At 44.6% G+C, this 22321-nt stretch overlaps 1 protein-coding gene across 3 annotated transcripts in view; it reads left to right on the top strand.

Annotated features, from left to right (window-relative positions):
- Positions 1-360: 360 nt before the first annotated feature.
- Positions 361-22321, top strand: part of ric8b (RIC8 guanine nucleotide exchange factor B) — a 42338-nt gene continuing 20377 nt past the window's right edge. For 2 of the 3 annotated variants that reach the window (XM_046310173.1, XM_046310165.1), the window contains exons 1-3: positions 15581-16308; positions 17026-17073; positions 17189-17809. In XM_046310173.1, coding sequence (XP_046166129.1) covers positions 16225-16308; positions 17026-17073; positions 17189-17809 — 753 coding nt within the window. In that variant the 5' untranslated portion in view covers positions 15581-16224. Of the gene's footprint in view, positions 493-15580; positions 16309-17025; positions 17074-17188; positions 17810-22321 lie in introns of those variants that run through there. The other variant, XM_046310181.1, reaches the window with a different exon arrangement.

Below are 22321 nucleotides of genomic sequence, written 5' to 3'. Positions count from 1 at the left end.
TTTGCACAAACACAACTACGTAGCTGATTCAAATAATCAACTAATAATCAATCTTTGATCATTTGAATCAGGTGTGTAATCAGATCACTAATGTTTAGGTGTGTAGGTGGCTACATTTACATAAGGGTGAAGGCTTGTGTCTGTCAGGTGATGTGTTATCATTCACGCTTGCTAAATAAATACCGGAGAAAAGTGGAAAGAGTGCCTTGAGCTTTGTGCATTTTGCCACGTCTGCGCAACCTGCGATTTCCGTGAATTTGGTTGGTCAAGATTCCCAAAGAGCCTGCAGCAGCACTCTGACGTGAAGGACAGAGAAAGTGTGCACAAGTTGACAAATGGGTCATTCCTCCCACTATGCAGTGCCTTTCGGACATCAGATAAGTCCGTGGATCAGTATGTTTCTCCGCGATTGTATCGTTGGGCCAGCTGAACACAGGCTACTGCAATGACTCGTGGAAGAAGAACAGCTGCTCCATGAAAACTCCTAATAAAGTAAGCATTAGCACTACTAGCTACAGTAGCTTACTAGCTTCTGTTGAAAGATTCAGCAGTGTGTGCAGCCTTAAATAGGTACAGTGAATTGCGAAAGTATTCACCCTACTTGGCATTTTTCCTATTGTTTTGCCTTACAACCTGGAATGAAAATAGATTTTTGTGGGTTTTGTATCATTTTACTTACACAACATGCCTACCACTTTGAAGATGCAAAATATTTTTTTTGTGTGACACAAACAAGAAATAAGACAAAAAAACTGAAAACTTGAGCGTGCATAACTATTCACCCTCACAAGGTCAATATTTTGTTGAAACACCTTTTGCAACAATTACAGCAGCATGTCTCTGGGATTTTGGCCTATTCTTTTGAAAACTCTGTTCATTAAGTTTTACACACACACACACACACACACACACACACACACACACACACACACACACACACACACACACACACACACACACACACACACACACACACACACACACACACACACACACACACACACCAATCTAAATAATATACTCAACTAGAAAAAATACAAATAATACATAAAAAAAAATAGCTTTAAGGATACCAAACTTTAGACAAGTTAAACACACCAGGCAGAAGGCTACGAAGGTTAAAGGGCAATCTATTTCGTACAAGGACAGAGCAAACACCTCACCATTGTTCCTGTAAACAGTCAAGAGATTGGTTGTATTTCTCCACCCCTCTCATAGACCGACCACAGACCGACCTTCCACTGGACCAAAAATAAAAAGTTTACATAGCTTTAAAATAAAAAAAATGAATAATAATCATTTTATGTAGAAGTGAATCAAATGTAAAAAATAAAGAAAACTGGGCAAAACAAGCTCACGTTTTAGTCTCTGACCGTTTTGCCCAATCTTTAAGGCAAAACTGCTCGAGCTCCTTCAAGTTGGATGGGTTCCCCTGGTATACAGCAATCTGTAAGTCACACCAAAAATTCTCAATTGGATTGATGTCTGGGCTTTGACTAGGCCACTCCAATACATTTAAATGTTTCTCCTTAAACCACTCAACTGTTGCTTTAGCAGTATGCTTAGAGGTCATTGTCCTGTTGGAAGGTGAACCTCAAATCTCTGGGAGACTGAAACAGGTTTCCCCCAAGAATTTCCCTGTATATAGCATCATCCATTATTCCTTCAATTATGACCGGTTTCCCAGTCCCTGCCAATGAAAAACATCCCCACAGCATGATGCTGCCACCACCATGCTTCACTGTGGGGATGGTGTTCTCGGGGTGATGAGAGGTGTTGGGTTTGCGCCAGACAGCATTTTCCTTGATGGCCAAAAAGCTCAATTTTAGTCTCATCTGACCAGAGTACCTTCTTCCATATGTTTGGGGAGACTCCCACATGCCTTTTGGCGAACACCAAACATGTTGCTTATTTTGTTTATAGAAGCAATGGCTTTTTTTCTGGCCACTCCTCCATAAAGCCCAGCTGTGCGGTCAATACGGCTTAAAGTGGTGTCCTATGGATAAATAATCCAATCTCTGCTGTGTAGCATTGCAGCTCCTTCAGGGTTATCGTTGGTCTCTTTGTTGCCTCTTTGATTAATGCCCTCCTTGCCTGATCTGTGAGTTTTGGTGGGCGGCCCTCTCTTGGATTTAATGTTGCTAAAGGATTTAATGTTGCTCCGTGGGATGTTCAAAGTTTCAGATATTTTATAACCCAACCCTGATCTTTACTTCTCCACAACTTTGTCCCTGGCCTGTTTGGAGAGCTCCTTGGTCTTCATGGTGCAGCTCGCTTGGTGGTTCCCTTTGCTTAGTGCCTTTCAGAACAGGTGTATATATACTGAGATCATGTGACAGATCATGTGACACTTTCACACAGGTGGACTTTATATAACTAATTATGTGACTTCTGAAGGTAATTGGTCAAACCAGATCTTCTTTAGGGGCTTCATAGCTAAGGGGGTGAATACATATGCACGCACCACTTCTGTTTATGACATTTTTTAATCAAGCTTTTTTTATAATTCACTTCACCAATTTAGACCATTTTGTGTATGTCCATTACATGAAATCCAAATTAAAAATCCATTTACATTACAGGTTGTAATGCAACAAAATAGGAAAAACACCAAGGGGGATGAATACTTTTGCAAGGCACTGTTGCTGGTTGGTGAGCAGGATTGTTTCAGTCAAAGATGATTTCAGTGATTGGCTCAGCTGCTGGACAGATTTGTACTAGCCTTGTCAGGACCCGGTTACGAACCCGGGTCTCCGGTATGAGAAACAGTCACTTAGCAAACTGAGCCACGAATAGTCGGCAGAACCCAGAAGATGAGGCAGACACAGCAGTACTTGAGACGGTGTTTTAATAAAGTAAAAGGAAAGTTCTTCAGGCAAAAATATAAATCCACAACGTCAAAAGTAATTCCAAGAGAACAAAGGTAATCCTCCAAGTCAAAAAGGTAAATCCACAAAGTGGTAGGTACAGCAGAAAAAAGCCTCAAAAGATAATCAAAAATAAATAAACAAAAACAGAGTACCACAAGCGAGTCCGACTGGAGCAACAAATGTTCACAGCATCACTGGGGCTGTGTGGCAACATTCAAACACAGAGCAAAGAACTGTGGAAAACTAAGGGTTTAAATGCAATCAAGGGAAACGAGGCACAGGTGCAAATAATAACTGGGAACAAGGGAAAACAAAAGGGTCAAAAAGCACAATGGGGGCATCTAGTGACCAAAACCGGAACAACCCTGGCCAAATCCTGACAAACCTCAATAATACTGCTAATTGAAGCCCAACAATCAAATCAAATAAAGTGTTCAATCAAGCAAGCAAATTAATTTATGAAGCCCTTTTTATATCAGCAGCTGTCACAACGTGTTATACAGAAACCCAGCCTAAAGCCCCAAATAGTAAGCAATGCAGATATAGAAGCATGTAGCAGCGTCCTTAGCTAGATGTGAAATGAGGCAACTAAGGCTTCCTCACCCCAAAAAACCATCAACATTATTGACATATGTATTTTTTTTAGCGTGGATTAATTTGGACAGCTTTGAGGCAGAAATGAGGTTCAGCAGACAATGTCACCTAGGTTATATTTTCAGAATGCTAAAGCAGCCCATTGTAGCCGGACTACTTTTGATCTCTCCCATTACTTTGCGAGACATGAGAAAGATCAGGGCAGGCGGAATCAACACACTATCAGATGTAAGATAATGGGTGGAACCCATGGGGCCAGGGTTCCAGTCTGGAAGCACAGTTTTGACTGCACCTACAGTATTGATTGTGTACTGCTGTCATGTTTTGTCATTGATTATCATGTCTTGTCCCTGTGCTTCCCCTTCTATTCGTTTCCCTCTGCTGGTCTTATTAGGTTCTTTCCCTCTTTCTATCCCTCTCTCTCCCCCTCCCTCTCTCACTCTCCCGCTCTCTCTTCTCTCTATCGTTCCGTTCCTGCTCCCAGCTGTTCCTATTCCCCTAATCAATCATTTAGTCTTCCCACACCTGTTCCCGATCCTTTTCCCTGATTAGAGTCCCTATTTCTCTCCTTGTTTTCCGTTCCTGCCCTGTCGGATCCTTGTCTAGAATTCACCGTGCTGTGTTTGTGTATCGCCCTGTCGTGTCGTGTTTCCCTCAGATGCTGCGTGGTGAGCAGGTGTCAGAGTCAGTTTGGTTCAAGTGCCTTCCCGAGGCAACCGGCTGTTCAAGATCGAGTCTCCAGTCGGTTCTCGTCATTTCGAGTGAAAGTTGTGTTTTTTGATTGTATTTTACTTTACTGGATTAAAGACTCTGTTTTCGCCAAGTCGCTTTTGGGTCCTCATTCACCTGCATGACAACTGCAGTTTAACTGAATCATGTCCGAGAAAGACAATTCCCATTGACAACCCCATAGAGAAGTCAAATTTGATAATTCCTAGTAACACTTTAGTCATCAACTTTGTGTACAACACATCCATTGAATTATTCAATTTATTGTCACGAGGCCATTTTTTTTCTTCTTCTATCACTCACAGACATCAGAATCACCACACTGGATGGTTCCGACCTTGAATATGTGGACACCTATAAGTACCTAGGGATGCAAACTCTCCTTCCAGACCCATATCAAACATCTCCAATCGAAAATCAAATCAAGAGTCGGCTTTCTATTCCGCAACAAATCCTCCTTCACTCACGCTGCCAAGCTTACCCTAGTAAAACTGACTATCCTACCGATCCTCGACTTCGGCGATGTCATCTACAAAATTGCTTCCAACACTCTTCTCAGCAAACTGGATGCAGTTTATCACAGTGCCATCCGTTTTGTCACTAAAGCACCTTATACTACCCACCACTGCGACTTGTATGCTCTAGTCGGCTGGCCCTCACTACATATTCGTCGCCAGACCCACTGGCTCCAGGTCATCTACAAGGCCATGCTAGGCAAAGCTCCGCCTTATCTCAGCTCACTGATCACGATGGCAACACCCATCCGTAGCACGCGCTCCAGCAGGTGTACCTCATTGATCATCCCATCAGCCTTTCGTTCCAGTACTCTGCTGCCTGTGACTGGAACGAATTGCAAAAATCGCTGAAGTTGGAGACTTTTATCTCCCTCACCAACTTCAAACATCAGCTATCTGAGCAGCTAACCGATCGCTGCAGCTGTACATAATCTATTGGTAAATAGCCACCCATTTTCACCTACCTCATCCCCACAGTTTTTATTTATTTACTTTTCTGCTCTTTTGCACAAGAATATCTCTACCTGTACATGATCATCTGATCATTTATCACTCCAGTGTTAATCTGCAATATTGTAATTATTCGCCTACCTCCTCATGCCTTTTGCACACATTGTATATAGACTCCCCTTTTTTCTCTACTGTGTTATTGACTTGTTAATTGTTTACTCCGTGTGTAACTCTGTGTTGTCTGTTCACACTGCTATGCTTTATCTTGGCCAGGTCGCAGTTGCAAATGAGAACCTGTTCTCAACTAGCCTACCTGGTTAAATAAAGGTGAAATAAAAAATAAAAAATAAACAGACGAAGATATTAACATTTTAAATTCATGAAGTCATGACCTCAGCTAGCCAGGGGAAGTGCTGGTTGGCTTGTTAACCTATCCACATGTTCTGACAGAGTTCCCAGAGAACATTAGCACAACCAGCATGACCGGTTTGGCGGTGGGTCAGTCATGGTGTGGGGTGGCATTTCTTTGGGGGGCCGCACAGCCCTCCATGTGCTCACCAGAGGTAGCCTGACTGCCATTAGGTACCGAGATGAGATCCTCATACCCCTTGTGAGACCATTTGCTGGTGCGGTTGGCCCTGGGTTCCTCCTAATGCAAGACAATACTAGACCTCATGTGGCTGGAGTGTGTCAGCAGTTCCTGCAAGAGGAAGGCATTGATGCTATGGACTAGCCCGCCCGTTCCCCAGACCTGAATCCAATTGAGCACATCTGGGACATCATGTCTCGCTCCATCCACCATCCTGGACAGTCTGTTGCACCACAGACTGTCCAGGAGTTGGCGGATGCTTTAGTCCAGGTCTGGGAGGAGATCCCTCAGGAGACCATCCGCCACCTCATCAGGAGCATGCACAGGCGTTGTAGGGAGGTCATACAGGCATGTGGAGGCCACACACACTACTGAACCTCATTTTTACTTGTTTTAAGGACCTTACATCAAAGTTGGATCAGCCTGTAGTGTGGTTTTCCACTTTAATATTGAGTGTGACTCCAAATCCAGACCTGCATGGGTTGATACATTTGATTTCCATTGATCATTTTTGTGTGATTTTGTTGTCAGCACATTCAACTATGTAAAGAAAAAAGTATTTAATAAGAATATTTCATTCATTCAGATCTCTATAATTTAGCTCACGAGTGGGACATACAGACTAACAACATGAAACATGGACAAATAGATACAAATGGGGTGTTTATATTTATTTAGCTTTGCATCATTGTTTTCCCACCAAGAAAACAAAGACACTTCCTGAATGTGGTGTCATTGTAGGAAGGTTTTGTTTTCTTAAATGGAGCATTACAACAAACTAAAAAAGGTGTAAAGTGATAATAGGGACTATTAATGACTACAATAATCATGAAAAAATTGTATTTTTGTTTTTAAAGTAAAAGACACCTGCCCTTATATCTAAAGCCTTTGGAAGTGTCCAGTGATTGGGTCTCAATACAATATATACAGTTGAAATCGGAAGTTTACATATACCTTAGCCAAATACATTTAAACTCAGTTGTTCACAAATCCTGACATTTATTCCGAGTAAAAGTTCCCTGTCTTAGGTCAGTTAGGTTCCCAACTTTATTTTAAGAATGTGAAATGTCAGAATAATAGTAGAGAGAATGATTTACTTCAGCTTTTATTTCTTTTATCACATTCCCAGTGGGTCAGAAGTTTACATACACTCAAATAGTATGATGCAATCTCTATTGCACTCCACACTGCCCTTTCCCACCTGGACAAAAGGAACACTTATGTGAGAATGCTATTCATTGACTACAGCTCAGCGTTCAACACCATAGTACCCTCAAAGCTCATCACTAAGCTAAGGATCCTGGGACTAAACACCTCCCTCTGCAACTGGATCCTGGACTTCCTCACGTGCCGCCCCCAGGTGGTGAGGGTAGGTAGCAATACATCTGCCACGCTGATCCTCAACACTGGAGCTCCACAGGGATGTGTGCTCAGTCCACTCCTGTACTTCCTGTTCAACCACGACTGCATGGCCAGGCACGACTCCAAAACCTTCATTAAGTTTGCAGACGACACAACATTGGTAGGCCTGATCACAGACAACGACGCGACAGCCTATAGGGAGAGGTCAGAGACCTGGCCTTGTGGTGCCAGAATAACAACCTATCCCTCAATGTAACCAAGACTAAGGAGGTAATTGTGGATTACAGGAAAAGAAGAACTGAGCACGCCCCAATTCTCATCGACGGGGCTGTAGTGGAGCAGGTTGAGAGCTTCAAGTTCCTAGGTGTCCACATCAACAACAAACTAGAATGGTTCAAACACACCAAGACAGTCATGAAGAGGGCACGACAAATCCTATTCCCTCTCAGGAAACTCAAAAGATTTGGCATGGGTCCTGAGATCCTCAAAAGGTTCTACATCTGCAACATCGGCAATTGCTCGGCCCAGTACATCACTGGGGCTAAGCAGCCTGCCATCCAGGACCTCTACATCAGGCAGTGTCAGAGGAATGCCCTAAAAATTGTCAAAGGCCCCAGACATAGACTGTTCTCTCTACTACCGCATGGCAAGCGGTACCGGAGTGCCAAGTCTAGGATTAAAAAGGTTTCTCAACAGTTTTAACCCCCAAGCCATAAGACTCCTAAACAGGTAATCAAATGGCTACCCAGACAATTTGCAATGTGCCCCCCCCAAACCCTCTTTTTACGCTGCTGCTACTCTCTGTTTATCATATATGCATAGTCACTTTAACTATACATTCATGTACATACTACCTCAATTGGGCCGACCAACCAGTGCTCCCGCACATTGGCTAACCGGGCTATCTGCATTGTGTCCCGCCTCCCACCACCCGCCAACCTCTCTTTTACACTACTGCTACTCTGTTCCTCATATATGCATAGTCACTTTAACCATTTCTACATGTACAGGTAACGAGTGAAGGACAGGGGAGCCTCTTAAAGAAGAAGTTACAGCTCTGTGAGAGCCAGAAATTTTGCTTGTTTGTAGGTGACCAAATACTTATTTTCCACCATAATTTGCAAATAAATTCATTAAAAATCCTACAATGTGATTTTCTGGATTTTTTTCCCTTCTCACTTTGTCTGTCATAGTTGAAGTGTACCTATGATGAAAATTACAGGCCTCTCTCATCTTTTTAAGTGGGAGAACTTGCACAATTGGTGGCTGACTAAATACTTTTTTGCCCCACTGTACATCAAGCCGGAGAAATGTCTGTTCTTCCAACAGTCCGTCTCCTTCCAAGGTTACTGCTTTTCCGCATCAGGGGTGGAGATGGAGAATGACTGCATTTCAGCCGTGCGTAATTGGCCGACTCCAACCATGGTAAAGGAGATGCAGCGGTTTATAATGTTTGCCAACTACTACTGGAGGTTTATCCGGGGTTTTGGGTAGCGGCTCCCCTCACTTTTTTGTTCCGGCCCCTCTGATTTACCAATGAAGCACTGCTGACCTCATTAATGCTCTTGTAGCTGAATGGAAGTCCCCGCAGCAATGTTCCAACATCTAGTGGAAAGCCTTCCCAGAAGAGTGGAGGCTGTTATAGCAGCAAAGGGGGACCAACTCCATATTAATACCCATGATTTTGGAATGAGATGTTCGACGAGAAGGTGTCCACATACTTTTAGCCATGTAGTGTACTTACACTGACACTCCAACACATAACACATACAAACAGGCACACATTTGCCACACACACACACACACTAATCACATATGCTGCTGCTACTGTCAATATATTATCTATCCGGTAGCCTAGTCACTTTACCCCTACATATATGTACTGTATCTACCTCAATTTCCTTCTACCCCTGCACATCGACTCGGTACTGGTATCCCACGTACTGTATATAGCCAAGCTATCGTTGCTCATTGTCTATTTATTATTGGGAAGTGTCCGTAAGTAAGCATTTCCCTGTTAGTCTACACCTGCTGTTTACGAAGCATGTGACAAATATACTTGTATTTTATTTGACATATGGAACAAAAATCAACAATATGCATGCCAGTCTCCACTGGTTGAGGATTGACAAGAGATTAACTGCTTCTCTTCGAGTTATGAGAAATATTACTGTGATGGAAATTCCAGATTTTCTAGATAATCAAATAACATACATGATCGCTTGGAACTCCCTTCCATCTCCAATTACTTAAGCAAACAGAAAAAGGACCTTTTTTTATAAAACAATTGGACTGTGAAATGAAACACACACAATCAGACTCGAACACACACAATCTACACAAATTATTCTTTGGTTGTATTGTTTGTATATCGTTGTATTTTCAATTTCTACCTGCGCATCAGTGTTTTGTTGCTTGTTGTATTTTATGATTTTGTGTGGACCTAGGGAAGAATAACTGCAGCTTCGGCAAAAGCTAAGGGAGTGGAAGTTAAAAAAAAAAGAAGTAAAAAAAAAAGTGTTACATGGATAAAATAGGATCTCTGAAATGAAAATGGATGGCACTCCCTTCAGCAAAATATATTTTACCTAAACTATCCCTGAACACTTAAAAAAACAAAACAAGTGGCCCTCCCCTACAACCAAAATAATAATTAAAACAGTGGTTAGCAGAGAACATGACTACCGTTTACCCTCACTTCTTGGAGAGACCAGAGCCTTAGATATGCAGTTTTAGAAACTGTTCTTCGTCCTGTAAGAATTACATGGCAATGTGGGAATTTTGGTAGTGCACAGGGCTGCAGGCCAGAAGGTTGTGGGTTCGCAGACCACCTTGGACAAGAATAGGGGTGAAAAGAATAGGATTCTATCATCATATTTTTGGCCTTTATTAAACATTTTAAACATCTTCTGTTGCACTAGGAAGAAAGTTAATAGAAACTATCCCTATTTGAATATAATCAATTTGATAGTGACAGAAAATTAGCTTTAATTATTTTCCCAAGAAAAGTTTTCATCTTCTGTTGCACCTCAATTTGATAGTCAAAGAAATTAAACAATGATATCCCAATATCCATTGGAGTCACGTCTTTCCCAGGGTATCATAGAGCTTGTTTCTAGCATAAAGCATTGCGGATCAAAGCACTATTATAGATCAATTTATATAACTAAATCAACACCCCCTCCAGGTGTCGCCCATCTTCCCCACTTATCCTCTGGGTATTTATGCCTGTGTTTTCTGTCTGTGTGTGCCAGTTTGTCTTGTTTGTCAAGTTTACCAGCGTTTGTTCTCTCAGCGCATGTCTTTTCCAAGCCTATTCTTTTCTCTCGTCATCCTGCCCCTGTTGTTACAATAAACATGGTTACTTCACACAATCTGCACTTGGGTCTTACCTTTAAATAAAAAAAAAAAATAATAATTTTTACACCATTTTCCCCCCAATTTCGTATTATCCAATTGTTAGTAGCTACTATCTTGTCTCATCGCTACAACTCCCGTACACGCTCGGGAGAGACGAAGGTTGAAAGTCATGCGTCCTCCGATGCACAACCCAACCAAGCCGCACCAATGTGTCGGAGGAAACACTGTGCACCTGGCAACCTTGGTTAGCGTGCACTGCGCCCGGCCCGCACTGCTTCTTAACACAGCGCGCATCCAACCCGGAAGCCAGCCGCACCAATGTGTCGGAGGAATCACTGTGCACCTGGCAACCTTGATTAGCGTGCACTGCGCCCGGCCCGCCACAGGAGTCGCTGGTGCGCGATGAGACAAGGATATCCCTACCGGCCAAGCCCTCCCTAACCCGGACGACGCTAGGCCAATTGTGCATCGCCCCACGGACTTCCCGGTCGCAGCAGGTTACGACAGAGCCTGGGCGCGAACCCAGAGTCTCTGGTGGCACAGCTGGCGCTGCAGTACAGCTCCCTTAACCCCACATAGTAGGGGTTTAGGTTTGCAGATAGACCAAAGTCCAGTCTATTTTACTGTTACTGTAGTCAAGTCTGTGGGTTATGATATTTAAATATAGATCTTACCATTTTAGTAATCAACCTAGCTAGCTTTAAAATTAACAATTTTCTTGTCTTTCAGACGGGCAGAACCAGAAACCCAGTGACAACACTGCAGTTGCCATTTTCCATTGGGAAAAGAAATGGCCCTCTATTTACCAGAAAAGGTAGTTCATCCACCAATGCAGAAGAGGAAGATCCACACATCCACCATAGCAGACGTTGAAGTTCCAGGCTTCTCGGCCGCTGAAGAATGTGGGAGGCTGCTGTCTCCATAGTTGCAGAATGTTGTCACGGAAGTGCATCTTGAGGAAACATTAGCATAGTTGAAGGTTATACAGCTGTATACCCGCAACAGATATTCAGCATCACAGCTGTCTGATAAAGTACTTCCAGAAAAAGACATGTTCAATATTGGGTTTTTTTAACCCCTTTTTCCCCCCAATTTCATGGTGTCCAATTGTTGTAGTAGCTACTATCTTGTCTCATTGCTACAACTCCCGTACGGGCTTGGGAGAGACAAAGGTTGAAAGTCATGCGTCCTCCGATACACAACCCAACCTAGCCGCACTGCTTCTTAACACAGCGCGCATCCAACCCGGAAGCCAGCCGCACCAATGTGTCGGAGGAAACACCGTGCACCTGGCAACCTTGGTTAGCGCGCACTGCGCCCAACCCGCCACTGGAGTCACTGGTGCGCGATGAGACAAGGACATCCCTACCGACCAAGCCCTCCTTAACCCGGACGACGCTAGGCCAATTGTGCGTCACCCCATGGACCTCCCAGTCACGGCCAGTTATGACAGAGCCTGGGCGCAAACCCAGAGTCAGCTGTGATGGCACAGCTGGCACTGCAGTACAGCACCCTTAACCACTGCGCCACCCGGGAGGCCACTCATTATCATTCTTGAATATTTGGAACATTACAAGGACTGCGTTGCCTACTTTGCCAAGTGGAGGGTTGAGGTGCTGTCACTTGAGGATCAAGTGTTTATGGCACTTATGAAGCTGTGTCACAGCTACACCAACTGGCACCTTCTCAACTATTCCATTATAGTGCAAGCACTGTCAGAAATATTAGCATCACTTTCATTCACGTGATCCACAAGCATTTTTTCATTAGCATCATGAAGACTGTTCCATCAGGAGATTAACCAAATGTTCTTAACCAAATGTTCTTGACTGCATCTTTTCATGGGCCCAGCAGAAACTGCAGGATGGTCATTGACTGTACTGACATAGATGTTTCTACTCCAAGTCAGATGGATCTGCAGAAGCAATCCTACTCTATGTATCGTTCAATGCACTCCTTCACGCTACCCCTCAGAGTTGCAACTAATGTGGTTGTAACATACTGCAGCGATCTGTATCCAGGATCTGTGTCGGACAAAGCCATTGTCCAGAAGTAGGTGTCATGTTTTGTCTTAGATTGTCTTGTCATTTTGCTTTTCCCTCTGTTCGTTTTCCCCCTGCTGGTCTTTTTAGGTTCGTTCCCCTTTTTCTCTCTCTCTTCCTCTCTCTCTTCTCTCTATCGTTCCGTTCCTGCTCCCAGCTGTTCCTATTCCCCTAATCAATCATTTAGTCTTCCCACACCTGTTCCCTATCTTTTTCCCTGATTAGAGTCCCTATTTCTCCCCTTGTTTTCCGTTTCTGCCCTGTCGGATCCTTGTCTATTGTTCACCGTGCTGTGTCTGTGTATCGCCCTGTCGTGTCGTGTTTCCCTCAGATGCTGCGTGGTGAGCAGGTGTCTGAGTCTGCTACGTTCAAGTGCCTTCCCGAGGCAACCTGCAGTTCTTGATCGAGTCTCCAGTCTGTTCTCGTCATTACGAGTGGAATTATGTCTTATGATTGTAGATTTACTTTACTGGATTAAAGACTCTGTTTTCGCCAAGTCGCTTTTGGGTCCTCATTCACCTGCATGACAGTAGGGGTTTGAGAAGATCACGTTTGGATACATGGTATCACAGACAAAGGCTTATTGATCCAGAGCTTGATGTCTGCACGAGTCACTGTGAACATTTCTCCATTTACAAGCGTTGTGATAGTAATGTGCCGGTGCAGACTTGCTGTGCACTTGTAAACCTGCAAGACCCACTCATCAGTGAAGTAGCTGTTGATTGGAAAATAAGAACAAACAATTGCCCAAGATGGATTTGTGTTCTGATAAAGATGACATTTTCTGTCCATATAAAGATGATGATACGGCATTGGAAAAAAACACCACTAATCCAAATGTCTCTTTGCTTTTCAGTCCAACAGGAGTCCCTCAGGCCATCCGGGGCATGGACATCCTGTGCCAGTGTGATCTGAGCACAAGCATCCAGTTGTGAAACTACAGCACATCGAGCCTGAGTTTTAGACATGGGGTGTGACATGTGGAACATCAGGCTCACCCCACGAGAAGCAGTGCATGATCAACACCACCCTCAGCAAGGAGATCTGCTGGAAGTGATGGCTATCATTAGATGCTTGCTCTCTCTCTCTCTCATAACTTTAGTTGTCCGCTTTGAGCAAAACGTGTATGTAATATGACCTATTCTAGGAGCCTATTGTTTGTGTATGATCTTTATTCATTGTTCACTTGTTTTTCAACAATGTCATGTACAGGCAGGGATAACTGGGGCTTTCAGCAAGTAAGGGGTAAGAAATTATATACATATAATTCCCACTGCGCCCATGATGAAGTTAACTACATTACTTTAGTTGGCTGCTTTGCGCAAAACATGTATCTAATATAACCTATTCTGGGAGCCTAGTGTGTGTGTGTGTGTGTGTATGAACTATGGAGTATTTTTGGACCATTGGCTTCCCTGGAAACAAGTACTGCCAGGAGGCATGATGAGAACGCTGATCCATTGCCAGTGAATGGAATGATTAACTAATAATATTTCTAATAATATTTTAACTGAGAATAGGTCTCTGATCACACTGTTGAACGGTAGATGACAGTGTCAGCTAGATGTCTCCAACAAGCTCTCTGTCCTTAACCTTGTTCTGAACACCTCAAAAACAAAGTTCATGTGGTTTGGTAAGAAGAATGCCCCTCTCCCCACCAGTGTGATTACTACCTCTGAGGGTTTAGAGCTTGAGGTAGTCACCTCATACAAGTACTTGGGAGTATGGCTAGACGGCACACTGTCCTTCTCTCAACACATATCAAAGCTGCAGGCTAAGGTTAAATCTAGACTTGGCTTCCTCTAAGGTAATTGCTCTTCTTTCACCCCAGCTGCCAAACTAATCCTGATGCAGATGACCATCCTACCCATGCTAGATTACAGAGACGTCATTTATAGTTTGGCAGGTAAGGGTGCTCTCGAGCGGCTAGATGTTCTTTAGATGTGCTAGATGTGTCTCCTGACCCTTCCTGTCTCAGCCTCCAGTATTTATGCTGCAGTAGTTTATGTGTCGGGGGGCTAGGGTCAGTTTGTTATATCTGAGTACTTCTCCTGTCCTATCCGGTGTCCTACGTGAATTTAAGTATGCTCTCTCTAATTCTCTCTTTCTTTCTTGCTCTCTCTCGGAGGACCTGAGCCATAGGACCATGCCTCAGGACTACCTGACATGATGACTCCTTGCTGTCCCCAGTCCACCTGGCCGTGCTGCTGCACTAGTTTCAACTGTTTTTCAAGTGATTATTATTATTTGACCATGCTGGTCATTTATGAACATTTCAACATCTTGGCCATGTTCTGTTATAATTTCCACCCGGCACAGCCAGAAGAGGACTGGCCACCCCACATAGCCTGGTTCCTCTCTAGGTTTCTTCCTAGGTTTTGGCCTTTCTAGGGAGTTTTTCCTAGCCACCGTGCTTCTACACCTGCATTGCTTACTGTTTGGGGTTTTAGGCTGGGTTTCTGTACAGCACTTTGAGATATCAGCTGATGTACGAAGGGCTATATATATAAATTTGATTTGATACCATACGGCCATCAGATTTGCCACCAATGCTCCTTGTAGGACACTTCACTGCAATCTATACTCCTCTGTAAACTGGTCATCTCTGTATACCTATCGCAGGACCCACTGGTTGATGGTTATTTATACAACTCTCTTAGGCCTCACTCCCCCTGAGATACCTACTGCAGCCCTCATCCTCCACATACAACAGCCGTTCTGCCAGTCACCTTCTGTTAAAGGTCCCAAAAGCACACACATCCTTGGTTCACTCCTCTTTTCAGTTCGCTACAGCTAGTGACCAGAATGAGCTGCAAAAATCTCTTCATTCAAAGACTCAATCATGGACAGTCTTACTGACAGTTGTGGCTGCTTCGTGTGATGTATTGTTGTTTCTACCTTCTTGCCTTTGTGCTGTTGTCTGTGCCCAATAATGTTTGTACAATGTTTTGTGCTGCTACCATGTTGTGTTGCTGCCATGTTGTTGTCATGTGGTGTTGCTACCATGCTATGTTGTCATGTGTTGCTGCCATGCTATGTTGTTGTCTTAGGTCTCTCTTTATGTAGTGTTGTGGTGTCTCCTTGTGATGTGTGTTTTGTCCTATAATTTTATTTGTAATACCTTTTGGTAGGCGTCATTGTAAATAAGAATTAGTTCTTAACTGACTTACCTAGTTAAATAAAATACAATATGAAGCGCAGGAGCTTCCTGCTGGCATTTGTAGTCTTGCTGAGGTTTTCTCTGTTGCAAATTAGCATTTTGGATTTTTAAGAGTAAATTGAGGCGTATATATATTGGTAAACCTTACCTTGTCTGAGAGAGAATTAAACGGTTAGCAAAACGTAACGCCAAGGTAAGCCCACACTAAACATATAATGCATTTTACAAATAATTCAAATAAAGTATGTGGGGAAAAAATTATGTTGGAAAGACGATTGGAACCAATTCTGTTTGAATGCTAGGTTGTATAGGTATTATAACGAGTCCACTGTGGGGGACTATAGGCGGATCACCGACCTTGCACGCTGTGCTCGCACGGTTTCGATGAGATCGTGACGTTAACCGGTGAAAGTTGAAACAAGGAAGAAGGGTGTATGTAGCCTTCTGTATGTAACTGAATGTCAGACGAATAAAAAAATAGGGTGCTGCAAATTATTCAGAAACGTACTCTATAACGTTACAATTCTTGAATTGTCATCGAAATATTTTAAGAATGGATTTAAACAGTATCTTGTCAAAGCTCGAGACTAACAATGAAGAGGAAATTAAAAGGCTTTTGCACCAGTACAACGTAGAGGTGGGTGTAATTCTCCTCGATTTGACGTCAACCAAAACAAAGTTATTAGCTGGCTCGCCAGCCATCTAAAAAAGTTTACATAATCATAGCTGCTAAAATTAGTACTGAAACTATGTCTATCTAGAACTTGCATTTCCCCTTTCATTTTGAAAGGAATCAACGAATTTAAAACCTATTGCTGTGTTGTAGGAAGCATATTTTCATCCTGGCTAGCTGGGTTGCTAGCTAGCTAACGTTAGCTAGTGTTGTGGCCAAACATTGTATGGTATAACTTTCTAATCATGTACTGTAGCTAGCTAAGCATACAATGACAGCATGCGTATATAATGAACAATTCTAGCTAGCTCCCATTTGGTGATAGCTATTGCTGCACTTCCTGCTGTAACTTGAGCTAGCTAGCTAGGTAAGTTTGCTAGCTAACGTCGTTAGCCGCTGTCACTGATAATCTAGAGCCAAATGGCGATATACTTTGCATCACACTCGCATATCCTATCTGTCTGCACAAGCTATTTACTGTATCATAGAAACAAATTACTTCTAGATAACATTTCTGAGAATCATGCACAGATGAAGTTGACAAAGCACATTTAGCATATGCATTTGACTTTTCTCTCATTAGTACTTAACCTTGCTGACGTAACTCACATGGTACACAGCGAAGGAGAACTGCTGGGAACACGGAGTTTCAGCAAGACTAATGTATACTGTCTTTTTCAGAATAGTCGCACATTCACCTTTGACCCAAAAGAGGAGGACCTACGAAGTGTAAGTAAACAGTAAACACTCTGCCTTGTCTGGTGCTTCACTTTTACTTATAGCCTAGATAATGCTTCTGCCCCCTGTGTGTTTTATGATGAACCAACCTTCTCTCACTGTGCAGAGGCTGTGTCAGGGTCTGCTGACTGTGCTGGGGAGGCAGGTTGGGTCCTGCTGCCAGAGCACCTGCCTGGAGACCCTTCGCATCCTGTCCAGGGACAAGCGGGTTCTGGGCCCTGTGGGCACCCGGGAGGGCATGCTGGTCCTGGCCGGGCTGGCTCGGCTGCAGGCGGGAGAGGAGGGAGGTGACAGTCTGCAAGAGGATGCCCAGACAGAGGAGGAAGAGAGGGTGGTGGTGGAGGCCCTTAAGTGCCTGTGTAACGTGGTGTTTAACAGCGTGGCGGCACAGCAGGTGGGTGCCGACGTGCAGCTGGCACGTGGTCTGTGTGCCCGCCTGCACGCCGCCCGTGCCGGGTGTCACGAGGTGGGCCTGTTCTCCCTGCGCCTGCTCTTCCTGCTCTCGGCTCTGCGGCCAGACGTCCGGGGGGGGCTCCAGAGAGAGCTGCATGCCGTGGGCCTCCTCACAGAGGTGCTGGAGCGTACCCTGGACCTACGCTGGGTGGGCCCCTACGAGGTGGCCCATCCAGGCCTCCAGGCCTTGCCTATCCCTGCTGAAGACAACGAGAGGGCCATGGAGGCACTGAAAGCCTTGTTCAACCTTACGCTGTCTGACACTAGTGATGAGGTGAGTTACACTGTTACACCCTCTGTCTGTTACAGAATGTTGTTCTCCTTTTGGAGTTTTTTTTTTCATTTTTAAAGAGGATATGTACGCTGTACTTGTAACATGGCAGTCACATGGTCCTGTATGGCTCAGTTGAAGGTATGCACACGACTATAAGTCGCTTTGGATAAAAGCATCTGCTAAATGGCATTTATTATTGTTATTATTCAGAGCTCAAAGAGGGCTAGACGCTGCAGCCATGAGCACAGCCTATAGTTTCACAGCATCACACAGCATTTAGAGTTGCTGCATAAACATAAATTCTTTGCATCTCACTGGCTGTGGATGGACACATCTCCTTGCATATTTTGAATTCAGCATTGAAGTCACCAAACTTTGCATGCTTGGGTTGAAGGATATTATTTACAGATAGTTTTACAGCAAGACACTTGTCTTTATTCAGTGACATCCCTTAAATAGAAAGCCCTAACTAAGCCTGTGCAGCAATAAGAGGTTTATCAGCTATCTGACCTCGCTTAAGCTCCTTTGGCACCTTTACAGCTTTCTTGATTAGCCAGGGGGAGTTAGTGAAATAATCGTATGGCTTATTAATCGAATATAAATCTTGTAACGCCTTGGTTGTTACGAGTGTACTGATATAAGTAGGAACACGTGACATCCCGGCAACATTGAGAAAAAAATGTGTACCTGTTGTTCACACGCGTATCTGCCCTCTCATTGGCTAGAATGGCCCCACCTGATCTTGCCTCCCGACTAACTTCCATTTCTTTTCATTGTCAAAGCGGCCACTTGAGTATATGGTCAATATAATGGATAATCTGCGGCGTTGATCAGAAAAGCCCTTTGTTCATCTCATGAGTCAATCCCACATGGTCATTTGCATGGAATGGAAAGCCTGTGCTCAGTGACTCACAGCTCTTAGGTCTGACTTCCACGTCTGGAAATCCCTAATTCCTCTAATTTTTCCTCAATCTCTCCATAGTTACAGTCCCTCCCTTTCTCCTTTCTCTCTCTCACTCTGTTAATGTTTTTTTATTTAAAAAACAACAACATTTTACCCCTGTATTGGCATAGTAAATGTTACAGGTTATGAGCTATTTTACCTTTATTTATTTTTTAAAATATTTTTTAGTAGGCAAGTCAGTTAAGAACAAATTCTTATTTTCAATGACGGCCTAGGAACAGTGGGTTAACTGCCTGTTCAGGGGCAGAACGACAGGTCTGTACCTTGTCAGCTCGGGGATTCGAACTTGCAACCTTTTGGTTACTAGTCCAACGCTCTAACCACTAGGCTACCCTGCCGCCCCTATGACCAATATCTTCCTATGTTTTCTTTTTTACATGACCTCCTCCCCTTTCCGGTTCATCCATAGCTAATTTCATCCTTCTTACCCCTACCTGCCTAGCAATGAAATGCTTCCATAAGGATCAGTCTGTTGTACGTGGCCAATGTCAGACATTTAAGCGTGTTAACCCTGGCAAAGGCTGCCGGCCCAGACGGCATCCCTAGCCGCGTCCGCAGAGCATGCGCAGACCAGCTGGCTGGTGTGTTTACGGACATATTCGATCTCTCCCTATCCCAGTCTGCTGTCTCCACTTGCTTCAAGATGTCCACCATTGTTCCTCCACCCAAGAAAGCAAAGGTGACTGAACTAAATGACTATCGCCCCAAGGCACTCACTTCTGTCATCATGATGTGCTTTGAGAGGCTAGTCAAGGATCATATCACCTATCTACCTAACCTGACACCCTAGACCCACTTCAATTTGCTTACCGCCCCAATAGATCCACAGACGATGCAATTGCCATTGCACTGCACACTGCCTTATCCCATCTGGACAAGAGGAATACCTATATCAGAATGCTGTTCATTAACTATAGCTCACCCTTCAACATCATAGTACCCTCCAAGCTCATCATTAAGCTCGAGGCCCTGGGTCTGAACCCCGCCCTGTGTAACTGGGTCCTGGACTTCCTGACGGGCCTCTCCCAGGCGGCGAAGGTAGGAAACAACACCTTCACTTTGCTGATCCTCAACACAGGGGCCCCACAAGTGTGCGTGCTCAGCCCCCTCTTGTACTCCCTGTTCACCCATGACTGTGTGGCCAGGCACGCCTCCAACTCAATCATCAAGTTTGTAGACGACACAACAGTAGTAGGCCTGGTTACCAACAATGGCAAGACAGTCTACAGGTAGGAGGTGAGGGAGCTGGCAAAGTGGGGCCAGGAAAATAACCTCTCTCTCAACGTCAACAAAACGAATGAGCTGATGGTGGAGTTCAGGAAACAGCAGAGGGAGCACTCCCCTATCCACATCGACATGACCGCAGTGGAGAAGGTGGAAAGCTTCAAGTTCCTCGGCATACACATCACTGACAATCTGAAATGGTCCACCCACACAGACAATGTGGTGAAGAAGGCGCCTCTTTAACCTCAGGAGGCTGAGTAAATTTGGCTTGGCTACTAAGACCCTCAGAAACTTTTACAGATGCACAATTGGGAGTATCCTGTTGGGCTGTTTCACCACCTGGTACGGCAACTGCACTACCCGCAACTGCAGGGCTCTCCAGAGGGTGGTACGGTCTACCGAACGCATCACTGGGGGCACACTGCCTGCACTCCAGGACCTACAGCACCCAACGTCACAGGAATGCCAAAAAGATCATTTACATTTACATTTAAGTCATTTAGCAGACGCTCTTATCCAGAGCGACTTACAAATTGGTGCATTCACCTTATGACATCCAGTGGAACAGCCACTTTACAATAGTGCATCTAAATATTTTAAGGGGGGGGAGGGAGGGTGAGAAGGATTACTTTATCCTATCCTAAGTATTCCTTAAAGAGGTGGGGTTTCAGGTGTCTCCGGAAGGTGGTGATTGACTCCGCTGTCCTGGCGTCGTGAGGGAGTTTGTTCCACCATTGGGGAGCCAGAGCAGCGAACAGTTTTGACTGGGCTGAGCGGGAACTGTACTTCCTCAGTGGTAGGGAGACGAGCAGGCCAGAGGTGGATGAACGCAGTGCCCTTATTTGGGTGTAGGGCCTGATCAGAGCCTGGAGGTACTGAGGTGCCGTTCCCCTCACAGCTCCGTAGGCAAGCACCATGGTCTTGTAGCGGATGCGAGCTTCAACTGGAAGCCAGTGGAGAGAGCGGAGGAGCGGGGTGACGTGAGAGAACTTGGGAAGGTTGAACACTAGACGGGCTGCGGCGTTCTGGATGAGTTGTAGGGGTTTAATCATCAATCATCAAGGACATCAACCACCCGATCCACAGCCTGTTCACCCTGCTATCATTCAGAAGGTGCATCAAAGCTGGGGCCGAGAGACTGGAAAACAGCCTTTATGTCAAGGCCATCAAACTGTTAAATAGCCATCACTAGCTGGGTACCACCCGGCTGCTCAACCTTTATAGGCTACTGCCCTATATACACTGCTCAAAAAAATAAAGGGAACACTAAAATAACACATCCTAGATCTGAATGAATGAAATATTCTTATTAAATACTTTTTTTCTTTACATAGTTGAATGTTGAACAAAATCACACAAATTATCATATGGTCTCACAAGGCGTCTGGGGATCTCCTCTCGGTACCTAATGGCAGTCAGGCTACCTCTGGCGAGCACATAGTGGGCTGTGCGGCACCCCAAAGAAATGCCACCCCACACCATGACTGACCCACCGCCAAACTGGTCATGTTGGAGGATGTTGCAGGCAGCAGAACGTTCTCCATGGCGTCTCCAGACTCTGTCACGTCTGTCACATGTTCTCAGTGTGAACCTGCTTCCATCTGTGAAGAGCACAGTGCGCCAGTGGTGAATTTGCCAATCTTGGTGTTCTCTGGCAAATGCCAAACGTCCCCCACCTGTGGACGTCGGGCCCTCATACCACCCTCATGGTGTCTGTTTTTGACCGTTTGAGCAGACACATGCACATTTGTGGCCTGCTGGAGGTCATTTTGCAGGGCTCTGGCAGTGCTCCTCCTGCTCCTCCTTGCACAAAGGCAGAGGTAGCGGTCCTGCTGCTGGGTTGTTGCCCTCCTACGGCCTCCTCCATGTCTCCTGATGTACTGGCCTGTCTCCTGGTAGCGCCTCCATGCCTCCATGCTCTGGACACTACGCTGACAGACACAGCAAACCTTCTTGCCACAGCTCGCATTGATGTGCCATCCTGGATGAGCTGCACTACCTGAGCCACGTGTGTGGGTTGTAGACTCTGTCTCATGCTACCACTAGAGTGAAAGCACCGCCAGCATTCAAAAGTGACCAAAACATCAGCCAGGAAGCATAGGAACTGAGAAGTGGTCTGTGGTCACCACCTGCAGAACCACTCCTTTATTGGGGGTGTCTTGCTAATTGCCTATAATTTCCACCTGTTGTCTATTCCATTTGCACAGCAGCATGTGAAATTTATTGTCAATCAGTGTTGCTTCCTAAGTGGACCATTTGATTTCACAGAAGTGTGATTGACTTGGAGTTACATTGTGTTGTTTAAGTGTTCCCTTTATTTTTTT

The sequence above is a fragment of the Oncorhynchus gorbuscha genome, linkage group LG02 (assembly GCF_021184085.1).
Source record: "Oncorhynchus gorbuscha isolate QuinsamMale2020 ecotype Even-year linkage group LG02, OgorEven_v1.0, whole genome shotgun sequence".
NCBI classification, from domain to species: domain Eukaryota; kingdom Metazoa; phylum Chordata; class Actinopteri; order Salmoniformes; family Salmonidae; genus Oncorhynchus; species Oncorhynchus gorbuscha.
Note: the sequence above shows the minus strand (reverse complement) of the source record. Positions and strands in the feature narration are given on the sequence as shown.